Source organism: Hirundo rustica, chromosome 10 (genome assembly GCF_015227805.2).
Source record: "Hirundo rustica isolate bHirRus1 chromosome 10, bHirRus1.pri.v3, whole genome shotgun sequence".
Lineage (NCBI taxonomy): Eukaryota > Metazoa > Chordata > Aves > Passeriformes > Hirundinidae > Hirundo > Hirundo rustica.
Window position 1 is genome coordinate 11,524,276 of NC_053459.1, and position 21,745 is coordinate 11,546,020.

The window sequence follows — 21,745 nt, forward strand, 5'->3', positions numbered from 1 at the left end:
CCCGTATTCAAGGTCTGTACTGCACACGCCTCAGTAGGAATGCGAATAAAAGCACAAAGGGATCAGGAAGCAAGGGATTAGGAAGCATGAGCTTCAAGGAAAGTCCTGTGAGCTTTTCATAATTAATGCCTCTTTCTCTGTTTTATTAGAGGGGTGGGTAAACCACCCTCTAATTAATAAGTGTTGTCTTATTTTTTTCTTGGGTAGCTACTGCTTTCTGAGTATATGGTCAGGCAGCAGACATTTGGCGACTTCTGGCTCCACCAAACACAGAATCGACACCCTATCTAAATAATGACTGGATTAGTTTTATCTAGGAATTTAAGAAGGTTAATCAATTTAAATATACTGTCTAGATACTACTGTAGCTCAGAGCTCCTTAACTTGTTCCCTATCCCCATCGCCTCGGTCACGGCTGGACCTTCTGCTGCCTTGGACTTGAAAAATTTCTCCTCCTTACTAAACACATTAAAATAGCTTACATTTTTGGTTTGGTTTTTAAAAATATAATAATTTTTGATTCTGAAATATTTTGAAGGTGAATTGTAGTGCAACTCTCATTCATGGTTTATAACACAGAAGGATACTTGTGGTCAAAGCCATACCATATTCTGAACAGCCACGCACTCTCAGCTTTGGTTGTATTTTTATCCAAGTCAGATGCACTCTGCAAAATAAACAAATGAATGAAGTGAGAAGCATTTTAATAAAATAAATAAAACATAGAGTTCCGATATTAAAAATGCATGTCAGACCAAATTACAATTAACTGCACTTTTTTTTTTTTTTTTAATTTAAAAAGCTTTGTTGCACAAATGTCATCCCTGCAAAACAGTTCAGGAGAAAATTGGCTCATACAGCGCATTTCTCATTGCTGCATTCATTGGGAGAATGTAGCATTTACTTTTATGAATTATTCCAATTTTTTTTTAAGCAGTTGAGAAGTGCTATACTCTAAGATCAATAAAATGATATTTTGATTTAATTGCCATTGTGGAATTACTTCAGTTTACTCCTACAAAAGCAGAGCCTGTTTGTGTTTGTCTAATAAAATACCTTTCCCAAAGGGATAGAGATATTCTAATAACTAGGAAAGTTCTTTCTATACTTCTTTCCAAGGGGACGGCAACATAAGTTGAATTACAAGGCTCAAAATACTCTTTACGCTTTGCAAGATAATTCTGTGACACGCTGCACAGGTAGAGTTGGACTATCCTTTTCCTCAGGGTCGTAATTTGGAATAATAAGGAACAGCTATCTGTACAAAGAGCCAGTTTGTTTGTACTCTAGGTATCACATCAGTACTAGTGGAAGAATTGCTAGCAGGGTGAAATTAGGAATGGGATGGCCAGTTCTCTAACGATACTCAACTGTTGTCTTGTTTTGTGGCAAGTTAGGTTAAACGAGACTATGTTTCCTTATGCAGTTTTAAACCAATGAATCTGTTAATTTTCATGTTTTAATCTAATAATATATTCAAATATACTATGTTATTATAGACTGATGTACACGTAAATTGGCTGATGATAATGTCAGTGGTTTGACCCTCAAAAGTGTAAGGTCTAGTTCCAAGGCAACCTGCTCATGGGAGCTTTGGAACAATGGGAACACAGATGTCATTAGTTTTGAATAAGGTTAGACAGAATCCATGCTGTAGCTGTTATGATTTTGCTAATGTGGTCACACTGAACATGCAAATGCACCAAATAGAACAAATATTATTCTTGGGATCTGTTTCCTTGTTAACTGAATTGAGTATTTTAGCAACTGTTCCCAGCACCTGGGGAAGCTTGGGCATGGGGGGAAAGAAGAGAGTACTAGTACCTAACCGAGCACCAGTACACTCTTCCAAGCTCTAAACATTTAATATTGCATTTTGGCAAGACAAAGATTAGGAAAAGGGTTGAAGCATTTAAGCAGGAAGTGTGATTGTAGGTAAAATCTGTGGCAGGTCAGAACAAGAACATTGAATAAAGGAGAGGGGAAGCACTTGAGTTCACAGGGGTAGAGATGAGGAAGAGAAGGACAGGCATGAAAATAAACATATTGTGGAGTGGGCTACTCCTGTGTGGTGCAGAGGACAGCTTGTTAAAAGCACAGTCAGCTCTGTAAATGGCCTGTGCCCTTTGTTTGAAGGGTAATGTTGTTGTTGGTTAATTCCTCTTTCCAAACTCATTGTACCTCTAGCTTCCTCTTAAAGAAAAAGATTTCATCATTCAGGAACATGAACTGTTCCTCTATGAAAGCAGTGGACAAAGAAGTCTACACAATAGTATAATCCTCCAAGCATTTTCTGGTCCTGACCTGGGCCTTCTTTTATTTCTAGTTTGACATGTGTTGCACCTTCCTCCTTTTGTCTATGAAATCTGTGTGGTGTTATCAGCTTTTGCAGTAGTGGGAATGTGGGTGGTTATCTGGAGTGCAGCTCCTGCAGAAACAGGAGAAGGGATGATAGGACATGTTGGTGTGAATGTTTCTGGGCTCTTGCAGATCCTTGGATCCTAGTTTGGATCCTTTGATTTAAAAAATTAACTTTTCACTTTCTCTACAGTTCAGAGAGGTAAAAGTAGGGGAGACAGTGCCATCTCTTTCAATAACTTTCTCTCTGGGAAAGGAAAATGCCAAAGTTTCCCACATCTCTTCTTCCATATGGGAATTGTCCATATGGAGATTACTCTCATTAGTCCTTGCAATAAATTCACTAACCAGCTGGCAGTTGAAACTGATGATAACAGTGTAACTAAATTCCTAATAATATTTAAAAAGATTAGGGACAGTTAAATAAACTATGCAGATTAGTTTGACAGAGGTGATATTGATAGGTGTTTTACAGGCTATTTAGTTTATTCCTAAGAGCAATAGCATATCTACAATTTTTTTCTGACGTGCTTGTAGAAAATATATTCTTACCTTCTCTCAGCTGAAATTAAGATAGCAGAACTTGAGATAAATAAGCCGTCTGAATGAAATATGCTATTGACTGTCTTTTCAAATGGGAATTTAGTTAATTAGCTCACTGCCATAAAGCTTTTGCCTTTTTTAAATAGACCAGCTTTGTAACTCTGCTTAGTGATTGTGTCCTGCATTGTGCTTTTCAGAGTTAGCTTTTGGTGTTTATACAGTGAATGTACATGATATGCAGCAAAGTGGTTTGTTTTTACATATTTTCTATACAACAATATTTATTATTTTAGTGTGTTTCATGTAATTTCTTTCAGAACTAACTTATGACAGTCCATCAATAAATAAATGGGTATGAATATGAGGTTACTTTATTTTGTTTATGCTTATACTGTGATAATGATTTAGTGATAAATTTAAGGGTGGCAGAATTGAAACTGAGATATGCTTTTGATGGATCATGGTATGGTGAAGTGCAGATGCTAATTATACATGAAAAGGCTCTACACCTTTTCTAGGGAAGGAGATCTGGGTTCCAGTTCTTACAATTTGAACTGGAATTTGCCGCCAGCTGACTGCCAAAATTATTGGTTCAGGTAGCCCAAAAGAGAACACAATCAGAAGTTTAGAAATAACTGTGTACATAGAATTATGGAATAAATCAAATCTATTCACAGAAAATGGAAATTTTGGGAGGTAAAGGTAGGAAAGAAGGGAGATAAAGATGAAGAGGTAAGGAAGGAAAAGAGTTTTGCAGTCATGTAGCTGGTATTGCATCTGACATAGTGCCCATGAAGTGGAAGGTCTTTAAGGCTTACTAAAAAAAATCTAGGTATGGCCACAGATATGGATTGAGAGGTTCCCACAGCAAGGCACCCGTGTCCTGGTAGTTAGAGTGGTCACAGAGGAGCTAAATTCAAATCTCAGTAGCAGACCTTATAGCTTCCCCATTCTGGATGAGTACTCTGAGTGAGCAGGGAGAAGCCTCGAGGTTTCTATTCCATTAATTATTGCTCTCTTTTAAACATCTTATTCTTGAAGATATTTTGTTCTTATTTCTGGTAAAATCTCCCCTGAAGCTTCATTTAACAGCACTGAGAGTGGGCAGGTGGTGTAAAGTTTATCTGGGCAAGAGCTTTAACTGGCAGTGGGAGGTACTGGCACCTGACACATTATTTGTGCAGGGATAGATGTGTAGGAAAATCCACTGCTTTCACTGTGAAAACACAGTAACACAGGAAGAAAATATGAAGTAAGGAAAGGTAAACTAAATAAAAACATCATTTTAGAAATAAAGGGAAAGAAAAGAGAAACACAGGGGAAGAAGAGGAATGAGACAGATGTGAGATGAAAGAGAAAATTAGAAGAAACAACCTGACTTGAATGGCTATGATAGGTACTGGGTTACAACAGTGAGTGCTACAGAGAATGCAGCAAAGGTCTGAATTACTAGAAGACTGAGATGTCAAATATAAAACCCCCCCCAATTTAGACAAATGAAAATAAAATACTGTGGGAGGGGGGAAGAATAATCAGAATCAGCAAAACTATTTTCCAAGGTGTAATATACTACTATAAGGAATGTTGAACTGGACATGATACAGCATGAAAAGTGTTATATTTATTTACACCTTCTATGTTATATTGCTTGGTTTTGTCAGGAGAGATAGGTGTTAATTCACAGAGCACAGTTGGGACACTGGATGTGTTACTGTTGTAGATAAACATTATTATTTTCATTTCAGTAAAAGAATGAGAAAATTAGATGCCTAGCGGCTTCTGAAGAAATCAGGTTTTTGCAAAACACGCATTCATTGAATTTATGCTGCATTCTGTGTTCCTTGATCTTTGATAATTCATGAGTGCTGAAAAGCAGAAAATTTCTGCAATTCTGTATCTCCTTACTCTAATCAAGAATAGACTGTGGTTCAGTGTCCTGCTCTTGCTCAGAACTGGGACAGAGGCATTGCAGGAATTCCTACCAAGATGCTTAGGAAAGTGAATTGAACATGAGTCCCCTCAGAAGGAAACTGCCTTGACATGGTGCAATGAAGGGTTATGCTAAACCTTTATGAATAGTGACTGGGTTGTAAAATGAAGTATGTGGTCAGTGTGAATAATATTGGTTTTCCTTCTTTTAAAGAAACATTAGGATAATTAGGCACCTGAATTCTACTCATTACAATGAAAATTGATATTCACCTTATATACCTTCAGGATAATGCAAATGTGTAAATGTTAGGAATACTCAGTACAGAAGATTAAAGTTTTGTCTAATGATATTTCCAATATATTTTAAAATTAATAAAGTATCTTATATTTCCCTCAGCTTATTTTCAACATATGTTATTGGATGATTTCAATTTTAGTTCCAGTTATCTGAAAGGGTGCATGGGATGGTTATAGCCAGCGTTAGGCACTTGTTGGCTTTTTGCTCCGGCACCTTGTCAGCTCTACTGAGGCTGCTCTGCAGTCCCACTGCTGTCCCTCTCACTGTGCAGAGCCACAGGTCACGTCTCTGCATTGACTGTACAGATTGCTCCTGCTGCTGCAGGCAGGGCTGCATTTGAAACTGCACCATACATATATGACAAAAAATGGAAGGGCACAGATGAACAGCTGCAGCTTGTTCAGGAGCCCCCTTTAGAGGTTTAAAGTTCACAAAGTACTTGGGCTTCCATGTGAAAAGTTGCTGAAAAATATTTTCATACACCTGACCTACTAGAACTGAACATTACACATTCCCCTTTTTAATTCTGAGGGATTAAATATTGTTCTGAAATGTCCTATTTCTACAGATGCAGCCATGATCTGCAAAACCCTGAATGCTTTTAAATCCAGCATGTGTGTCCAAAAGCCTGACATACCTGGCTCGCAGCTTTAGCTTTCAGATCTTCATCTGGATCTACGCCAACTCTGTAAAAAAAAAAGCCAAAAACCCAAACCTGAGGACATATGGCAATGATCTGACAGCTTTGAGTGTAATAATGTTTCTTGTGACGCTGATTTCCTACTAGGTGAGAAATGAGAAGAGCTGGGAAAACATTAGGATCACTTTTTAAATTAAGGAAGTTCTGAAGTTTTTAGAAAACTTAAGATTCCTTGTAACTGCCACTCCTAACACCTGAGACTAGATATTTGTCCTGGCTGGGATCCATCTCTGGCAAGAGCCAAACAAGCTGTTAACCTGTGCTAGGAGATCCTTAGTTGCTGATAGAAGAGCAGTGCTGAGGTGCTGCAGTTGGTAGTGGGTGTGGAATTGTGTAACTCCAGTGTTTCTGACTGTGCTGCATTATGGATCTCTTACAGCACTTGGAAAAGGCTTTCCTTGGCACACCAGGTGCAGGGAAGCAACCCAAAAGGGAGAAGAGGCCGTAGTGAGTGATGTGCAAGATGATGATAACTGGGGTAGTGTTTTCCCATCCCATACTGATGAGAAAAAAATTAAATTGGCTGTTTAAAGGGGTGCAGTGGAAGAATTGACATCTTTTGATTATGGCTGATACTCAGAGCTGAGGAGAAATTCAACTGAAAAATGTTTTAAGTTGAACAACAGAGGCTTGTGCTGACGAAAGACAAAGTATGGAAAGCAGTGAGGGATGATAAATAATACACCTTATTATCACCCAAATCTGCAGCCCACAGCTAAGGTGACCAACAACCCCCACATTCCTTGCAAGCTCCCACGTAGCAACAGGTCCACCAAGCTAAACTAGAATTTACTGATAAGAAAATATAGTCTTTCACTAGATATTAATTTAAGGCCACTTTACTGGTTTTCTGATAGTCGTCATTCCTGAGTATAGTTTTGCTTTTGGTAATAACACATCACATTATATTTTAAAATAGTATTTAATATTAACAATTACAAACCTCAGCACTCTTTCCTGTGAATGTTATGCATACACTCTTATTTAATTGGAGACAATGGCAGCAGGAATTATATGCGAAGTAGATGCTTTTTATATATAAATACTAAATGGAAAAAAAAAAAAAGATTTCTTTCTATCATAGCTTTAGAGCTTCAACAAGCCTGAGTCTTTCAGGCATAAATATTTCTATCTTTTTATTAAAAATAACCATGCTGGTGGTGACTCAACAAAGAGACAGATTCATTAGCAGATTCTTTCTTTTCCTTTTTTGTCCTCTTGGCCCTTAAATTGCAAGGAAAAGCTTCTGATGACACTAACTCTATTCATTACCTTTGAATAAAGCAAGTAAGGTATTTTCATTTCATTGAAATGGAAATATTTGCATATGAAAAAGAAAAGACTCATTCCCCAGGGGTTTAACCATCTATCTGATAGTGGGTTTATCATTGCCACGTGCAGAACAGAAGTGTCCAGGGCCTTATCTGCGCTGAGCCCTGTAAAACAGAGCAGTGTGAGACAGCCCTGCCCTGCAGAGGGTGCGGGGTAAGGACAGTGGCTGCCGTGAAGGCTGAAGCAGCAGCACAAATGTGACTGCTGTGGTCCCAAACTCGTAATCCAGGTCAGAATCAGAAAGAGAACCTGTTTCCTGAACACAGTCACAGGCACTGTTCATTGGACTGTGCTGATCCATTAGATGTGTTCACCAGCACCAGCATCTGGCCATGACAAACCCAGCAGTAGTACATCAGCTGGGGGACTGCAGAGTTCTGGAATTAAAACAATTCAATGTGTTTAACGTGATGGGTGCAGCTGAGAGGCAAGGCTACAGCACAGGCTTCCCAACACTCGTCTTCATGAGCTTCACTTGACCTCAAAAAGGTCACTTCTGGGACAGAAGTAATTTAGCCTTCATGCAGTTCTCACCTTACTGGAGCTGAGAAAACACCACTTCTGCCTGTGTGTGTTGGAGTTGTGATGTCTTATTAGAGACTGAGCGAAGACAACAGAGAACATTTCACCCAGGACTCAAAGGACTAATAGCAAATGGGAAAGGGGGGAGGCCACGAGGAAGAGAGGACCAGAGTTTTATGGCTGTGATATTGGTTAGGTTGCAGGGATATAACTAATAGATAATTCCACTGACAACAGGAATTAACTGGTATTGTAAATCCAATTTTTTTTTTCCTGAGTTCCACAGAATTTGTGATGAGCTGAAGCTCCTCTTCATCTATAATTTCTCATCCTTATAGCTGCAGAGACAGCTAGACATTTTGCTTTGTTTATTTTTCAGACAACAGATTATTGTAATACAGCACAAATGAAGATTCTCACATGACATCCTAGCAGAAGTATTGTATTTAAAGCCAGAAATAAGCAACAATAAATAAGGAAACCAAACTTAGATTTTTCACGTATAAAAGAGAAAATAAGTCTTCTATGCCACGTGTATTCACAGAGCCTGAGCTGACACTTTTTGGTCTGTTCTTTGCCCTCATTTAAAATACATGGTCAGAGGTAATTGCTGTTTTTCTCATGGAATAGTATCTCACTACTGGGAATTAGTCTGGATACCACAACATTGCCAAGTGATTTAAAGTCCTGTGGGAAAAGAACCAAATTATTCTTTGCATTATATGGGAGATTTCTTTAATGCATTAAAATAGCAACACATTTCTGTAATTTTATGAAGTATGAACTAAGCAAACTCAGTCCAGTCAGTTCTGAAATTGTGGCTAATTATTTCATATCCAAACACAGGACTGGGGGACTAATATCAGGCCCCTAGCACTGAAGATCATGATCTTCTAGAATTAACTCTAATACATTTGACATGAAGTAGAATGCTAAATATTAAATATTGAAAAAAACAAACTACCAAATTATATGAGACAGTCAAGATGACTGAAATTAATCATAGATATGCACTTCAAGTTTACAACCTTAACTTCTTCAAAAGATCTAATGCTCTTCCCAGTAGAATTTGCAAGCTTAAAATATATGTATATATATATATATACACACATATATACATATATATATAACTGCCTCTAAGAAATATCCTGATAATGTTTGTACAAACACCTTTCCCCTTTTAACATTTTCCAGTTTCCATACCTGTGAGAAGATCTTTTTTTGCTATCAATTTTTGTCTTTATTCTCCCATTGTCTTTTACTTCCTGAGACCTCTCTTCTGTCTTTCTGTCCCACTTTCCCTGGCTGCCTTTCCCTGGCTGCTCTCTGCTCCTTGTTTGTCTTTGAGATATTGTAAGCTTTTATTTCTGCCTATTTTTGCATCTTTTTATTCTATACATTAAACATTAGGATGATTATTCTTCCATGAAGGCAAATGCAAAGACTTCTTAATCAGTTCTACGCTGCAGTGAAGTTTATGTATTTAGATAGGCTTTAGTAATATCTCAGGTCCAAATGCTCTAGATAGGAAGGAAATAAAAAGCCTTACAGATTCTCTGTATAGTCCTTCTTGGGTTTTTTTGGGTGGGGGATTGGGGTGTGGTAGAGCATGTGCCGTGGTGGTTTTTTATTTTTAAATAAGGACTGGATCAAAACCTGGCTTCAGAGAATGCTTCTAGTTGCTATGCTCAAAATCTGGAAGGGAAGGTTTTGACTTCAGGCATCCTCTAGCAATTAGGCCTAAGAACTGCTGGGAACTGTGCATTAATCTGCACGAGTAGCCCTTGCAGTGGATGGGACCTAAATCCCTGTGTGCCATCAAGTGCATCATTTTTTAAGCAAGAGTCAGAATGTGTTTGGTAATAAGAAAAGGAATTTGTCACTGAATACGAAGCAGTTGATAGCATCTTTTATTCTATGGTTTGAAATGAAAATGGATTGAAAGATAAATCCCAAATTGTCAGGGGAACCAGCAGCAAGAAATACACACCCAATCCCAAGGAATACTGAGTAGTAAATCACTATTCAGGCATTGTAAACTTTTAATTCCCTCACATCACCACAAAATCAACAGTGTAGGATAAAAATCTCCGCTTTCAAAAGTGAAGGCACAAAAAACCCCATATAGACTCACATCTTCATGAGGATCTAGGCACACAGAACAGAACTGTTGGTGTCTATACTTACAAGTGTGATTCTCAGCCCTCCCTCACTTTAAGTGCTGGGAAATCTGCAACTAGAGACATTCTTCTGAAATCTGAATTCTCATTACTGAAATGATCCTTCTGGGCCTGTATAGGCCTTCTGGACTGGCACAGCAGAGCCTGGTTCACACAAGTTAAATCTTGCTTGCAGTCCTGCCTAGTCAGGTTTGCAACTACCACAGACTCACATGGGCTAGTTGTGCTCCAGCTGAGGCAGCCAGGACTGCTTCTATTTAAAAACTTGTTCTGAGAACATGGGATTGATTCTATCTAGTTGAAGCCCCTTGAAAAGTTGTTTATATCTGTATTATTTAATGTAGCTAATGATTTACTGAACATAAGATCAAGCTTGGGAAAGAGAAATGTTTCTTAAAGCACTCAGCAATCTTCCCCTGATCCAAGTGTAGGATGGTAAATTGTACCCGATGGAACAGGACATCACTGAGGTGTCACACAGGGTCAGGATTAGCCTAGTGTCTTCTACATCAGGGCGGAAACAAAGGCAGTGCAAGAGGTGAAAAGTCTGGCATTTCTATCCATTTCTGGCCTCATACTATGAAATGGGGAAAAACAATACTTCCTTCACCCTGTTGCTTGCCTATTTTGTGTATTTAGCTTGTAAGTACACATCCTTTATTATGTTTGTACAAAAACTAGCACAGCTGTGATTTTGTTTAGAGCTCCAAGAGTGCTGCTGTAAGTTAATTAATAACAATATTGGCATCTTTGGTGAAAGGTTTCACTGGAAGGACTCACCTTGTCAGTGCAATGGCCTCAGCCTTCCCCTGGCTGTCTCACTGTAACTAAACCCATCTGTAAGCCTCAGCTAACATCACAAAAGCTGCACATCCCAGGAAGGGTTTTTTGAGTAAGTGATTTAGAACCCAATTTTCAAAGATAGCCATTAAACAGCATTTGAAACAGGAGTCTTGAATATTTTTGCACGAATAAATCTCCAGCTTGTAGCTATCCATCATCAGCATATTGCACTCAGTACAAAATTATTAACTGTAAAGACTAGAAACATGAGCAAAATCCAAAAAAAGATTGTTTTATGATCTCTAATAAATCATTGTAATTGAAATTAAAAAACCTTCAGGATAAATAATGATTTCTCGGGACATTATTCTTCTCCATGTGGCAGAAAGTGTGATGTGTATTCCTAACAAAGTGATACCTAAAATCTGCTTTTGCTTCTAGATTGCTTTATCCCTGCTACATGCTGATTTTTCTGTGAACTGATGCTGTCAAAAACATCTGCTTTTTTATAGCACAGTATTTCATTGACATAAACCCATGAGGAATTATGGCATGAATATAGATCTTCAAAGTTCAGCTTGAGATGATTTTTGTTAATAAATGAAAACACTTCAGTTTAAGTTTAAGGCAAGAGTAATCACTTGTATCTCACAGCAGAAAGAACAAATCAGTTTAATTTCATGCTGAGGAGGGTTAAAAGAAATTATCAGGTAAATGATGCTTCCTAAATGGTTATGACAGCTGTTTGTCATGTAGCTCATGTTTTCTATACGCAACATGCTGAAATGGGACAAAAAGTATAATTTTAATGTTGAATCATGTAAGAGGTGAAAGTGATATAGTTTGACTTTGGAGCTTGGAATTTTGTAGAACTGGTAAGATAACCTTTTTAAATGCTAAGCATTTGTTCTGTGGTTAAAGCCTATGCACCATTTTTGGTGGACACATGGAGAACTGCTTGGTTGCAGAACTGACAGTTTTATTAACACACCTGTATAAGTGGTGTCCAAATAAAGGTGGAATGAAATGCATGAAGATAATGGATAAATGAAAATAGAAAATAAGGCTGAAGAAAAAACTGTAGTGGTCTGTAAGAGATTCACAAGTTATAGTTTCTAGATGTGACCCTAAGTATCAAAAAGATTATGAAATTGAGGGTAATGTCACTGCATAAAATTTTACCACTTTCCTATAGCTGTGCAGCTGCGTGAAGGAAATGCTAAAGTTTAAAAACAGATGATGGCTTGCATCTACGGTATGAACTTATTTGCAGAGCAGCCAGAATGATGAACTGGATCTGTAGGTTGCTGGTATCTGATTCTCCATTCTGATAATCCTATTTTATCCTAAATTGGGGCAGGGACGCTAAAATAGTATGGCCCCTTTGGAGTCACAAGGGACATGTGCATGGCAGAATGCACTGTCAGGAGTCTTGCAGTCATGGGAGCAGGGCACTCCAGTGCAGCATCCTGAGCAGCAGTGATTTACATCCCTATAAACTTCTGGCACGCACAGTAGATTATCAATGTTATTGTGTTGTGTGAATACACCTGTAGAGGAATCAGGCCTCTTGCTTAAAAATATGAGTCTAAGTTGAATCAAATTAACATAATTTAACTTCTGTAGAATTTTTAGAAATCATCATTTGTAGTAGAGTCGATGCACATGAATAGAATTGGAAAAAAAACAGCATAAAAGTTGGCAGCAACCAAAATAAAATAAACTTCTGGTGACAATGTCTGAACTGAGATGAGTTTTTAGGTTTAAGGCAAGATTATTTTAGTAGATTCTATGACAGAATAAAAGGTGTTATTGTTTATTATGACACTCAGGTTTATTATATCAAAGATGACCAAATCTAGCTGGATGGGAAGTGAAAGTTGTATATTTATGTCCACAGACGCAGTGATTACACAAATTACGTCGAGTTCCATGTCAAATTGGAAAAATAGCAGCCACTGACTGTGCCAAACCCCCTCTACCCCAGTATCACGCTACTCACAGCGAGCTGAGGAGATTTAAGTCACAGCACAAGGCGGCAGGTCAGCTCAGCACTTCTTCAGCTTCAGGCAGTGGCTGCAGGGGGTTTCTGTTTTAAAGAGTGTTTTTCAAAAATGCAGGGCTTTACAAAAGTTTTACATCCTTGTGTCCATATGTACATGTGTCTTTAGGGATCCAAATGCACTGTTGTTTCCTGCCTCTGATATAAAGTGAATACATGGGAAATTTGATTTCCGTGCTTTCTCTAGAACTGTTTTCTTGGGTTTCACAATAATTAGATAATTCAACATATTCAGTATGTGGTTCACAGACAGCTAGTGAAACCCATGGACTCTTGGCAGCAATGTTAAGCATCCTCTTGGGACATCAGCTGATCAACACTATTTTGCTTCTTTTACTTCCCCTTGCCTTCCTCTCCCCTCTCCCCTCTCCCCCCTCCCCTCTCCCCCCCTCTTTGACTTTGGTCTTCCTATTTATATATCTTATGTCATATGTTGTTCCTGTACCTTTCATTGCACTGTTGTAGGTGATCCAGCTATCACCTTCTGCTTCAGTGTTTATAGCCCGAGTTTGCTGAGTAACAATTCACTTGCATGTTTTATTTTCCTAGTTCTGCCTCAGGGAGAAGAAAAATCTGTCATGAAATGATATTTTTAGTAGTCCATGTTTAGATTAATAAATTTTCTGTTCTAAAGTATGTGGAAAATGCCACTATTTTGCCCTCTTTGGTTTTTTTATATCCTTATTTGGAAAATGTATCTCAGATGCAATTGTTTTTTCTTGGAACCTGGCACCGTTCAAATCCCTCTGACAGTTTGACAAATCTTTGTACTGTTCCCCTCCTCGGCAGGGACTGATCAGTGTGTTACGTGCATGTATGTGAGCCATTCCTCTCTCCCTGCACCACAAGAGCAGGTTTTTTCATTCCTTCTTACCCTAAATGCCCCCAGTGGGTTTTGAGCAGGGTCTGAGGTGCAGTGTGTGAAGGGAGGTTTCCCCAGGGCTCTGGGAACAGGTCTCACAGCTCCCACTCAAGCGATGTCACTGGTGGCATTGACTTCACAGGGAGCAGGGTTACACCTGCACTGCGTCTTTCCAAAGACACTTTCCCTGATGTTTTTCCAGCTTCTCAGCATTTCTGAGTTATACTGCGGTGTGGTGGTCATTTTAACTTTCCATTTATAATTATAATTTATAATAGGCATCATTCATCAGCCTGGGTTTCATTAACTGGAGACTAGCAGTCACTGGCATTGCTGTCATTTACTAACTGAAAGAAAGAGATGGTTTTATGCAGCTCATTTATGTAAAACCTGAGGCCTGTAGAACAGGGTAAGCACTTTACCGACTGCTTTTCGAGCATTTAGATTCTGTCTATAATCTCCCTCTTGTTTTGAAGTGCAGGAAGGGCAGGAGTTCCAGAGCAGGGTTATAAGGAGGCATGGCCACAGTCAGGCAATAGGCGCTGCACTCACCGAGCAGGGAGGTGATTACTTGTAGGCAATTAGACGTAGATCTATGGGCAAAGGATGGGAAAGCTTGAGAGGACTGATCCTCCTGAATTTTTACTTTTAGTCATAGTTACAAAAAAATAACAAACCCCAAACCCTCAGTAAATTGAAAATTGAGGAAAACTGCTGCCAGAAAATTTCTAAAATGAAACTCTCATGCTAACAGTAGATTATTTGATATCAAAATGTTATAAATTATTAAAATCTTTCTTTGTTTAGATTGGAAAAAAAAAATCTGGTCAGACTTAGTTGAGATGGAGACACCTCTAGAGAAAGATGTGGTTACAAAGGTCACATCACTCAGGAACACTGTGTTCCAATCAGAGAAACTGAAAAATAATAACACATGAAAAATAATGTGACTTGAATAATTTTATAAAGCTGCAGGAGAAGTTCAGATATGAGAAGTGTGCATGGTACTAGCTGAGATACACAGGGCAATTATCACTTTCTCAGCAAGATGTCATTTTGCAATTTAGTTTTCAAGTTTTATATCGTAGATGAGAACTGGGACTCAGAGAATAAGAGAATCTCTAGATATCGTATTATAGTATTGATGTAGCATTGATTCTGAATAAAGGATGGCTTTGGATCCCTTTTTTGGTAATAATGATGCTATTTCTTTTGAGTGCCAACCCAATTAATCCCGACAAAGGTGAGCTTTTGAAATACTGAATCACAGCACAGTGTGGGAAGTTCATCATGATAATGATACCTCCCATCCAAAATCTTTATCCTTTTGGGGGAATAAAAAAAAGGGGGCAGATCCATTTTGATTTCCATTACTTTAAGTCAAAGATCTTGTATTTTCAATAACACCTACTGGGACTGACCCCAGCCTACGTGTCTTAAGGAGCTACTCGTGCTTTCTTTGCTTTAACGTAAGATGTTTCAAATGGAGGGGTTTAGACACACAGATGAATCTGTGTATTGAGACATAAACTTTAGAGAATTAAGGATTTTAGAGAGGTTAAAATTTTAGTTAGAAATAAGCTTAGCTGAAATTAACTAAAGTAGATAGGTAAGCTTGGCTGAAATTAATAGTTAGCAATTAACTAAGAGAAACTGGATTTGGGATCACTCCTCCATATTAGAATAACTGATTACTTGTCAACTTTATGTTTGGTTAGCTGTGTTTATGATGACGAATACAGAAACTGATAAATAGCTTTTAGGAACATAAGACAATCGTAGGCCTCCTCTGCCCAGAAACCCATTGAACAGTCACAAAGACAGGAAACAGGAGTCCTACCAAGGGTTCATTCATCACATTTGCACTGAAAAGGTAGAAAGGTCAGAACGAGGAAGACTTCTTTACTTCCTCATTTTGGAGACCCCTCCCCATGAAAAGGACCACTGACCCATTTCAAAGAACAAACTTAATGCTTAATGGCTTTTTAGCTAATTACCATATGAAGCGGGGAACGGGATGTACCCAGGGTTATGAATATGCATTTGTGTTTTGGGTATTCAATGCTTTTGTAAATAAAAGGACTCTGTGATCACCTGTAAATTGCGGGGTGTATTTGGGAGCTATCCCCGAACGCTGCCCTTCGTCACAATACACATACACTTTCTAACTTTAAACTGTTAGAGGGTTTTTGTCTGGCACACTTGGGTATCGATACTAGATCAATACCCATATTTCTTTAATAAGTCAGTATCATCTTTTCAATAAGAGGCAGTAAAGAAAACACAATATTGATCAATCTCCATGTGCTTTAAGAATTTCATTTTTACCATGCCTCTCTCCCCATGTTGTGAGGAAGTCTACAGATCAAATGCTCTCTATCCAATATTGGAAGTGTATTAATAAAAAAAATTCCTGGAACTTTATTAAAAATACATTTTCAGTTATTGCAAAAATACAGAAACACCACTGCATTACAGAAAGTATCCTTTTTGCACATAGTAAATATCCTAACTGCTACTTTTATGAACTCCATGGAGATGACTAGAGCTTTCAAAACAAACAAAAAAATTAAGGAATTAGCCTGTTTTGTTGGTGTCTTACTTAGGCTATTAATAAACTTTGTCAGCGAGGAAAAATGAGAACTGGTTTTAGAGAAGATCTGTGCGAGGAAAAGAAACTGAACGCAGATGTATTTTGACAAAATCCTGTAGATGAGATCAGTCAATTTCTGGCTCAGACATAACAGTTCCCTCCAATGAATTATGTCAATGGCTTTTAGAGCAGTAAAATTTTTGTTCTCTGAATCACTTTAGGTGTCTCTTCCTTTACTTCCCTTGAACATAAACAGCACAATGTTGGAAAGAAGCCCGGGCCATGGTAGATGCATTACATTATTGCTAATGTGATTAACCCAAAGTAAAACATTAAATCCTCCTGAGGCATTAGTCTAAATAATGAGATGACCAACTCTTAAGTTCCCTGGGCTCACAGCATAGGGAAAAATATATTATATACTTCATCTCTTGCATTGACATTTGAAATTTATCATATGAAGCTGGTCCTGGGAGCAGTTGTGCACAGAGCCATTGTAAGGGAAGAGTAACGCTGGTCAAGCTCAAAGCACATTACAACCAAAACATGCTGAGTAAATGCCTCTGCTTTTGCTGCTGAGATCTGGTGCCATGAAAGCTGTCACCCATTTGCTCATTTAGGCTACTCTTTTCACAAGAAGTTTGTAAATCAGCTGCATCGTTTAAGATCATATTTAGTTCCTGCTTTGAAATACGTTCCCCTAAGTGCTGTCTGAAATGCACAGAACAGCAGGGAATTATAGTGAGGACTTGTATGGATTGATTGACCCAAGGCTGTACAAAGCAGGTTGAAGGCATATTCTCCTGCATACCATATAAGATATGCTGTACTGTTTTTATTAATTGAAGATTAAATCAAAATGGCATTTCTGAATTCTCAAGACCATGCAGAGCAAGGGTGTGTAGAGCTGAGGTCACTCTGCTCCTAAGAGAGATGCTGCAGTGCATAATCTGAGTAAGCATTGATAGGATCTTTCTGTGTTTCCTTACCTAGGAAAAAGGGCTCAGAACCGGGAAGATGTTAGGTACTTAAACAGAAGAGTTTTGCCTGAATGTTCATTGTCTGATGGGCATAGTGCCAGTAATTATTACCCTTTCTTTTAAATGGCAGAATAACACCTGTGCATGTTTGTGTCAAAACTCTTTAAAGCCACTTTAAATACAGCAGGATGAACAGTAGTGTCTTTCCTGAAGGCAATGTTCTAAGAGACTGCTTAATGGAAAATTTAAGTTTTCTTTTCTACCACTTTGTTTCTCAGCCATACGGAATAAAATATTGACTCAAAGACACCCATTTTATTTAATTTTTTACTATACCATTTTAAAATCCAAACCTACATACATTATATCCTCCTGATATAGCAAACATCAATTAAAGCAAAATAGTCTCTTTGACGGAGTGACTACAGAAGTGCTGGAAAAGTGTGCTTTGCTTTATCTAGTCTTTTTCCTGTTCCATGTTGTTTTTGTTTCATGACTTGTTCTGATAATTGCACCATTTAGTTTAGACATTGCAGATTTCTGTTGATTTTGAGTTTGTTTTTTCAATATAATCCTTCCTTAAGGAACTTGGCCATCCTTACAAGTTTCAAGCAATACATTTAGCTCTTTTATGACTGTTTAAAATATTTCAGCCATTCATACAAAAACTTACTGTATCTAAAACAGATACCTATCTATTTATGATCTATGTATTTGCACTGTTTGCAACGTGAGGAAGTGCAAAGCTGTTACTGACATAAATGTGCATGTGTGCATGCTCACAGACATCCTCCAAGCCCTTGAGCTGCAGAGGTTTCAGAGAAAAAAAAATATTTCTGGTGCAGTTAGCAAATTTGGACCAGATGTCATCCAAAACTGTCAGATCTGCCAGTGGCACAGGGCTCATGGAGCAGCAGAGGTGGCTTTGGGACAGTGTTGTTCGGGGGAGGTTGTTTCCTTTTCAGTTTGGGGATGACTTTTACTTGTACAACGCCACCAATGAAGATAGACACTTGTGTTAGTTGCTGTGTTTATCAAGAGCTACAGGAAATGGCCTTATTTCACAGCATCCAAAGATGTCGAGTTCAGAAGGTACACTAAATACAAATTGTAGGCTTGGGGTTGTTCTGAATTGTTTTTACTCACATTTTTCTTGAATTGTTTGTTTTTACTCACATATCTAAATATGTATGATTTGGGAAAAATTAATTGATTTGGGGAGAATAAGAGCTTAAACGGAATGTAAATGATGCAGAAGGTCAAAGGTGCCCTAACAGAGATGAAATTGAACTTGTATACATGTATTTGTATTGCTACATTTTATTCAGGAGAATTGAGGAAACATCAGGCATTTGTTTTGCATTTGAGCATTCTTATTCTGGCAAAGCAAAGGTTTCAGATGTTGATATTGGCTTTTTCCTTTTGCGTCAGCAACTCAATTGTGGCTTCAAACCTCCTGATTCTGCTAATTCTGTTGATCTCAAGTCAAAAATTTCCTACTTTGCTTTTGGTAATGAACCAAATTGGCATTTTTGCCTTGTTTGCTGGGGGCTCTCTCATAAACATGTGCTGTTTTGAGATTTTTTTCATACTGCGTGCATCAGTCCTTGCAAGCTTTTCATGAGCACCCAGGAGGAGGGTTAATCATCCCTTTGTCAAATACTACTTATGAATTGGGAAACACTGGTAAAACACCTTCATTTTAATTAAAGTCTCTCTATTCACAAGTGCATTTGAAGGCACTCTTCAAAGTTTCTAGTGTTTGGGGTTTTTTAATTTAGATTTTATTTTTTCTTCACTCTATAGCCATATACAGCTTGAGCAACAAGCCTGCAGCACCCAGTTGAAGTTTAAAAGGAGTGCAGGGGAAAAGGAGTGCTGGGAGGATGAGATAGGGAGTGTGCTATAAAGTTTCACAGTTTTATTTAAGCTTCTTGTGTTGCTTTGTAGTGTGTTGGGAGGTGTTTGCTGCATCATAGTTAAGAAAAGGACTCCATTCCCATTGCCTTCTTGTAAAAATAAAATAAACTGCTATGTGCAGCAATTATGAGCCAACATCTGAATTCTAGCTGTGATGACAAGGAAAGCAATAGCTTGCTTGAGATTAAGAGGCGACAAAGTGAGAGAGTAGAGTGAGAAATTGCCTTGATCAGAGATTCTGAAAGCATAGTATACTTCTGCCTACAGGCCAAGAAAATAAATGAATGTCATTATGACAGCCTGCACCAGCTAAGGATCTGTCCCCATTTCTCCACTGCCACTCAGCTTCCCTGGGGCTCTAACTACTGTCTGTGGCCAGTGACTTCAGGCAATGTGATATTTCTGCCGGTGTATTCATAAATGTGTGATATTTTGGTATTTGCTTCAGGTTCCTACCTTACTGAGCAGAGCCAGTAAACTTCAGAGCTGAAAGGCAAGTCTAATGCCTAAAACTCTCCATAGATTCATAGAATCATTTAGATTGGAAAAGACCTTTAAGGCTGTCGAGTTCAACCATTAACCCAGCACTGCCAAGCCCACAACTAAAGCATCTGCCACATGTACATCCGGAAAGGCAAGAGCCTACTTCCCTTCTTTTGTGAAACAAAGAAAAGATTAATTAATTTTGCTTTTTAAAATGTATCATTACTCCTTTATGGGACATACAAGTTGAGATATTTGTAATAAATTGTATCAACATTTGCTTAATCTAACTTGGGGAGCTTTTTTATAATTCTGAAGTAATAAGAAAGTGTCATACATCCATTATGACTTAGATTTCAAAGTCATAAGGCAATACAATGCTCTGACAGAGAATTCAATGTCTTTATTCCCAGTATTGCATTGAGCATAAATAAGAAAGTACGTTGGCTGCAGACTGTCTTTTGGAATTAAGTTTAGAAAGTAGAATTCAAATTCAAGCATATGTATATCTAAGGGTTACCAGATCAGAAAGCATGTGAGCAATCAGTCTTCTGTTCACTACTGAATAGGGTACTGGAAGACCTGGATTCTGAACTTTACTCTGCAGAAGATGACTGTATTTTAGTTGATAACTCATTTGAATGGAACAGAAATACTTGCTTGGATAGAAGCTGACACCCCCTTAGTGAACCCATTAGTCACCAGTCTACACAATCATTTTATCTCATTTTCCGGTGAATTAAAATTATTTTCTACCCTCTGTTTTCCTTGCCTCATGATGCTTATGCACCCACACGCAGAATTGGTGAGGTTTGGGCTAGAGCTGTTCCAGAAGGGTGGATGAAATTGATGAGGCAGAGGAAGCAAACATCAAGCCCATGCAGGCAAGAGGGAGAGCAGGCTGCTACTGCTGTGTCTAGGTGGGAAACAGGCTGCCATGGCATTTGTAGGGATCCTTTGGGTGGAGATTAGAAGAGCTCAGGGGCTGATTAAAGATTCAGATCAAGATGCAGGCAGGCTCCCTGAACCCACACTGTGATTTCCGACCAGGCTCAGTGCTCATGAATAAGTGGATAGCAAAGGCAACTGGGTAGTTTCAAGGTCACCCTATACAACACCTTATCTACTTGGATGATAAGATCAGCAAAGAGTGGTTTTGTAGGATTCCTGTTTGGGTGTTCCACATAAAAAGCACTTAGACATAAATTTTTCTACAAACATATTTTCTGTATATTTATTTGCATAGCAAATATTTTGGACATATAACACCAGCATTTTATGTATGCTTTCAAGTTTCCTTTATATGGTATTTGTCTCTATAACAAAATGGTGTATCTATTTGAAGAGGTAAAATATTCGGAAGCAGAATATAATTTTAAGGACACTGAAATCGAGTATTTCTTGCTGAGATAAGAGGTAATTTTCTCGTTTATAGCTCATCGATATGCTGACCAGCCAGTCACTGTTGTGCTGTTCCTGATAACTCACTATACAAAAGTCTCTATTACACTGTAATTATCTGTTTATTAAAAGCTAAAAGCCCAGGCTGCCATACAGAGCCTCGATTACTTAATATCCGCTTTAATTAACTTTTCACATTCAACTAATTCTGGAAAAATTTGATAGGCTTGTTATCAAGCATGCCAGACCTGTTCTTCCACTCTACATTTTAAAAAAGAACTTAAAGTTCAGAATTTCCAGAGGAATGTTCCATGAGAACTGTGAGTTTCATGAAAGCTGAAGTCACAGTTCTCTTCTGCCACAAAGTTCCTCTGCAAACCAGAGGACCCAAAACAGATGTACCCAGTAATGTTTTTATTTTTTAGGTTCACTATTGTTTCATTAGAATATTTATGCCATAGTCCATATATTTCATAAGATCCTTAGGGCCTGTAAGACCCCATACCTTCCCAGTTAGCACCTTTATTCTTGTTGGGTGACACAAGGTATATTTTGGAGTTTTTTTCCTTCATGTAGAGTTTAAAAATGTCATGAAATGTTTTTACACTTGGTGGAATATTTGATAACAGAAAGGAAGACCACAGGAAAGCTTCAAAAAACCTGAGAAAATTTGAAAAATTTTGGGTTTTTTTCCTACTGAAATGATATTTTAAGTCATGCTGAAAACTTTTATCCCTTCTAAATGAAACATTAATTTCATATTTTTGGGGACAAATTCTAGTATTCTTAGTCAAGC

The 21,745-nt window shown here is 38.1% G+C and overlaps 1 protein-coding gene across 2 annotated transcripts in view; it reads right to left on the reverse strand.

Moving 5' to 3' along the window:
* Nucleotides 1-21,745, reverse strand: part of SLC9A9 (solute carrier family 9 member A9) — a 176,419-nt gene that overhangs the window by 40,712 nt on the left and 113,962 nt on the right. For both annotated transcript variants that reach the window (XM_040074349.1, XM_040074348.1), the window contains exons 13-14: nt 5,769-5,817; nt 588-667 (exon numbers count right to left, since the gene is read on the reverse strand). In XM_040074349.1, the coding sequence (XP_039930283.1) occupies nt 588-667; nt 5,769-5,817 (129 nt within the window). The remainder of the gene's footprint in view (nt 1-587; nt 668-5,768; nt 5,818-21,745) is intronic.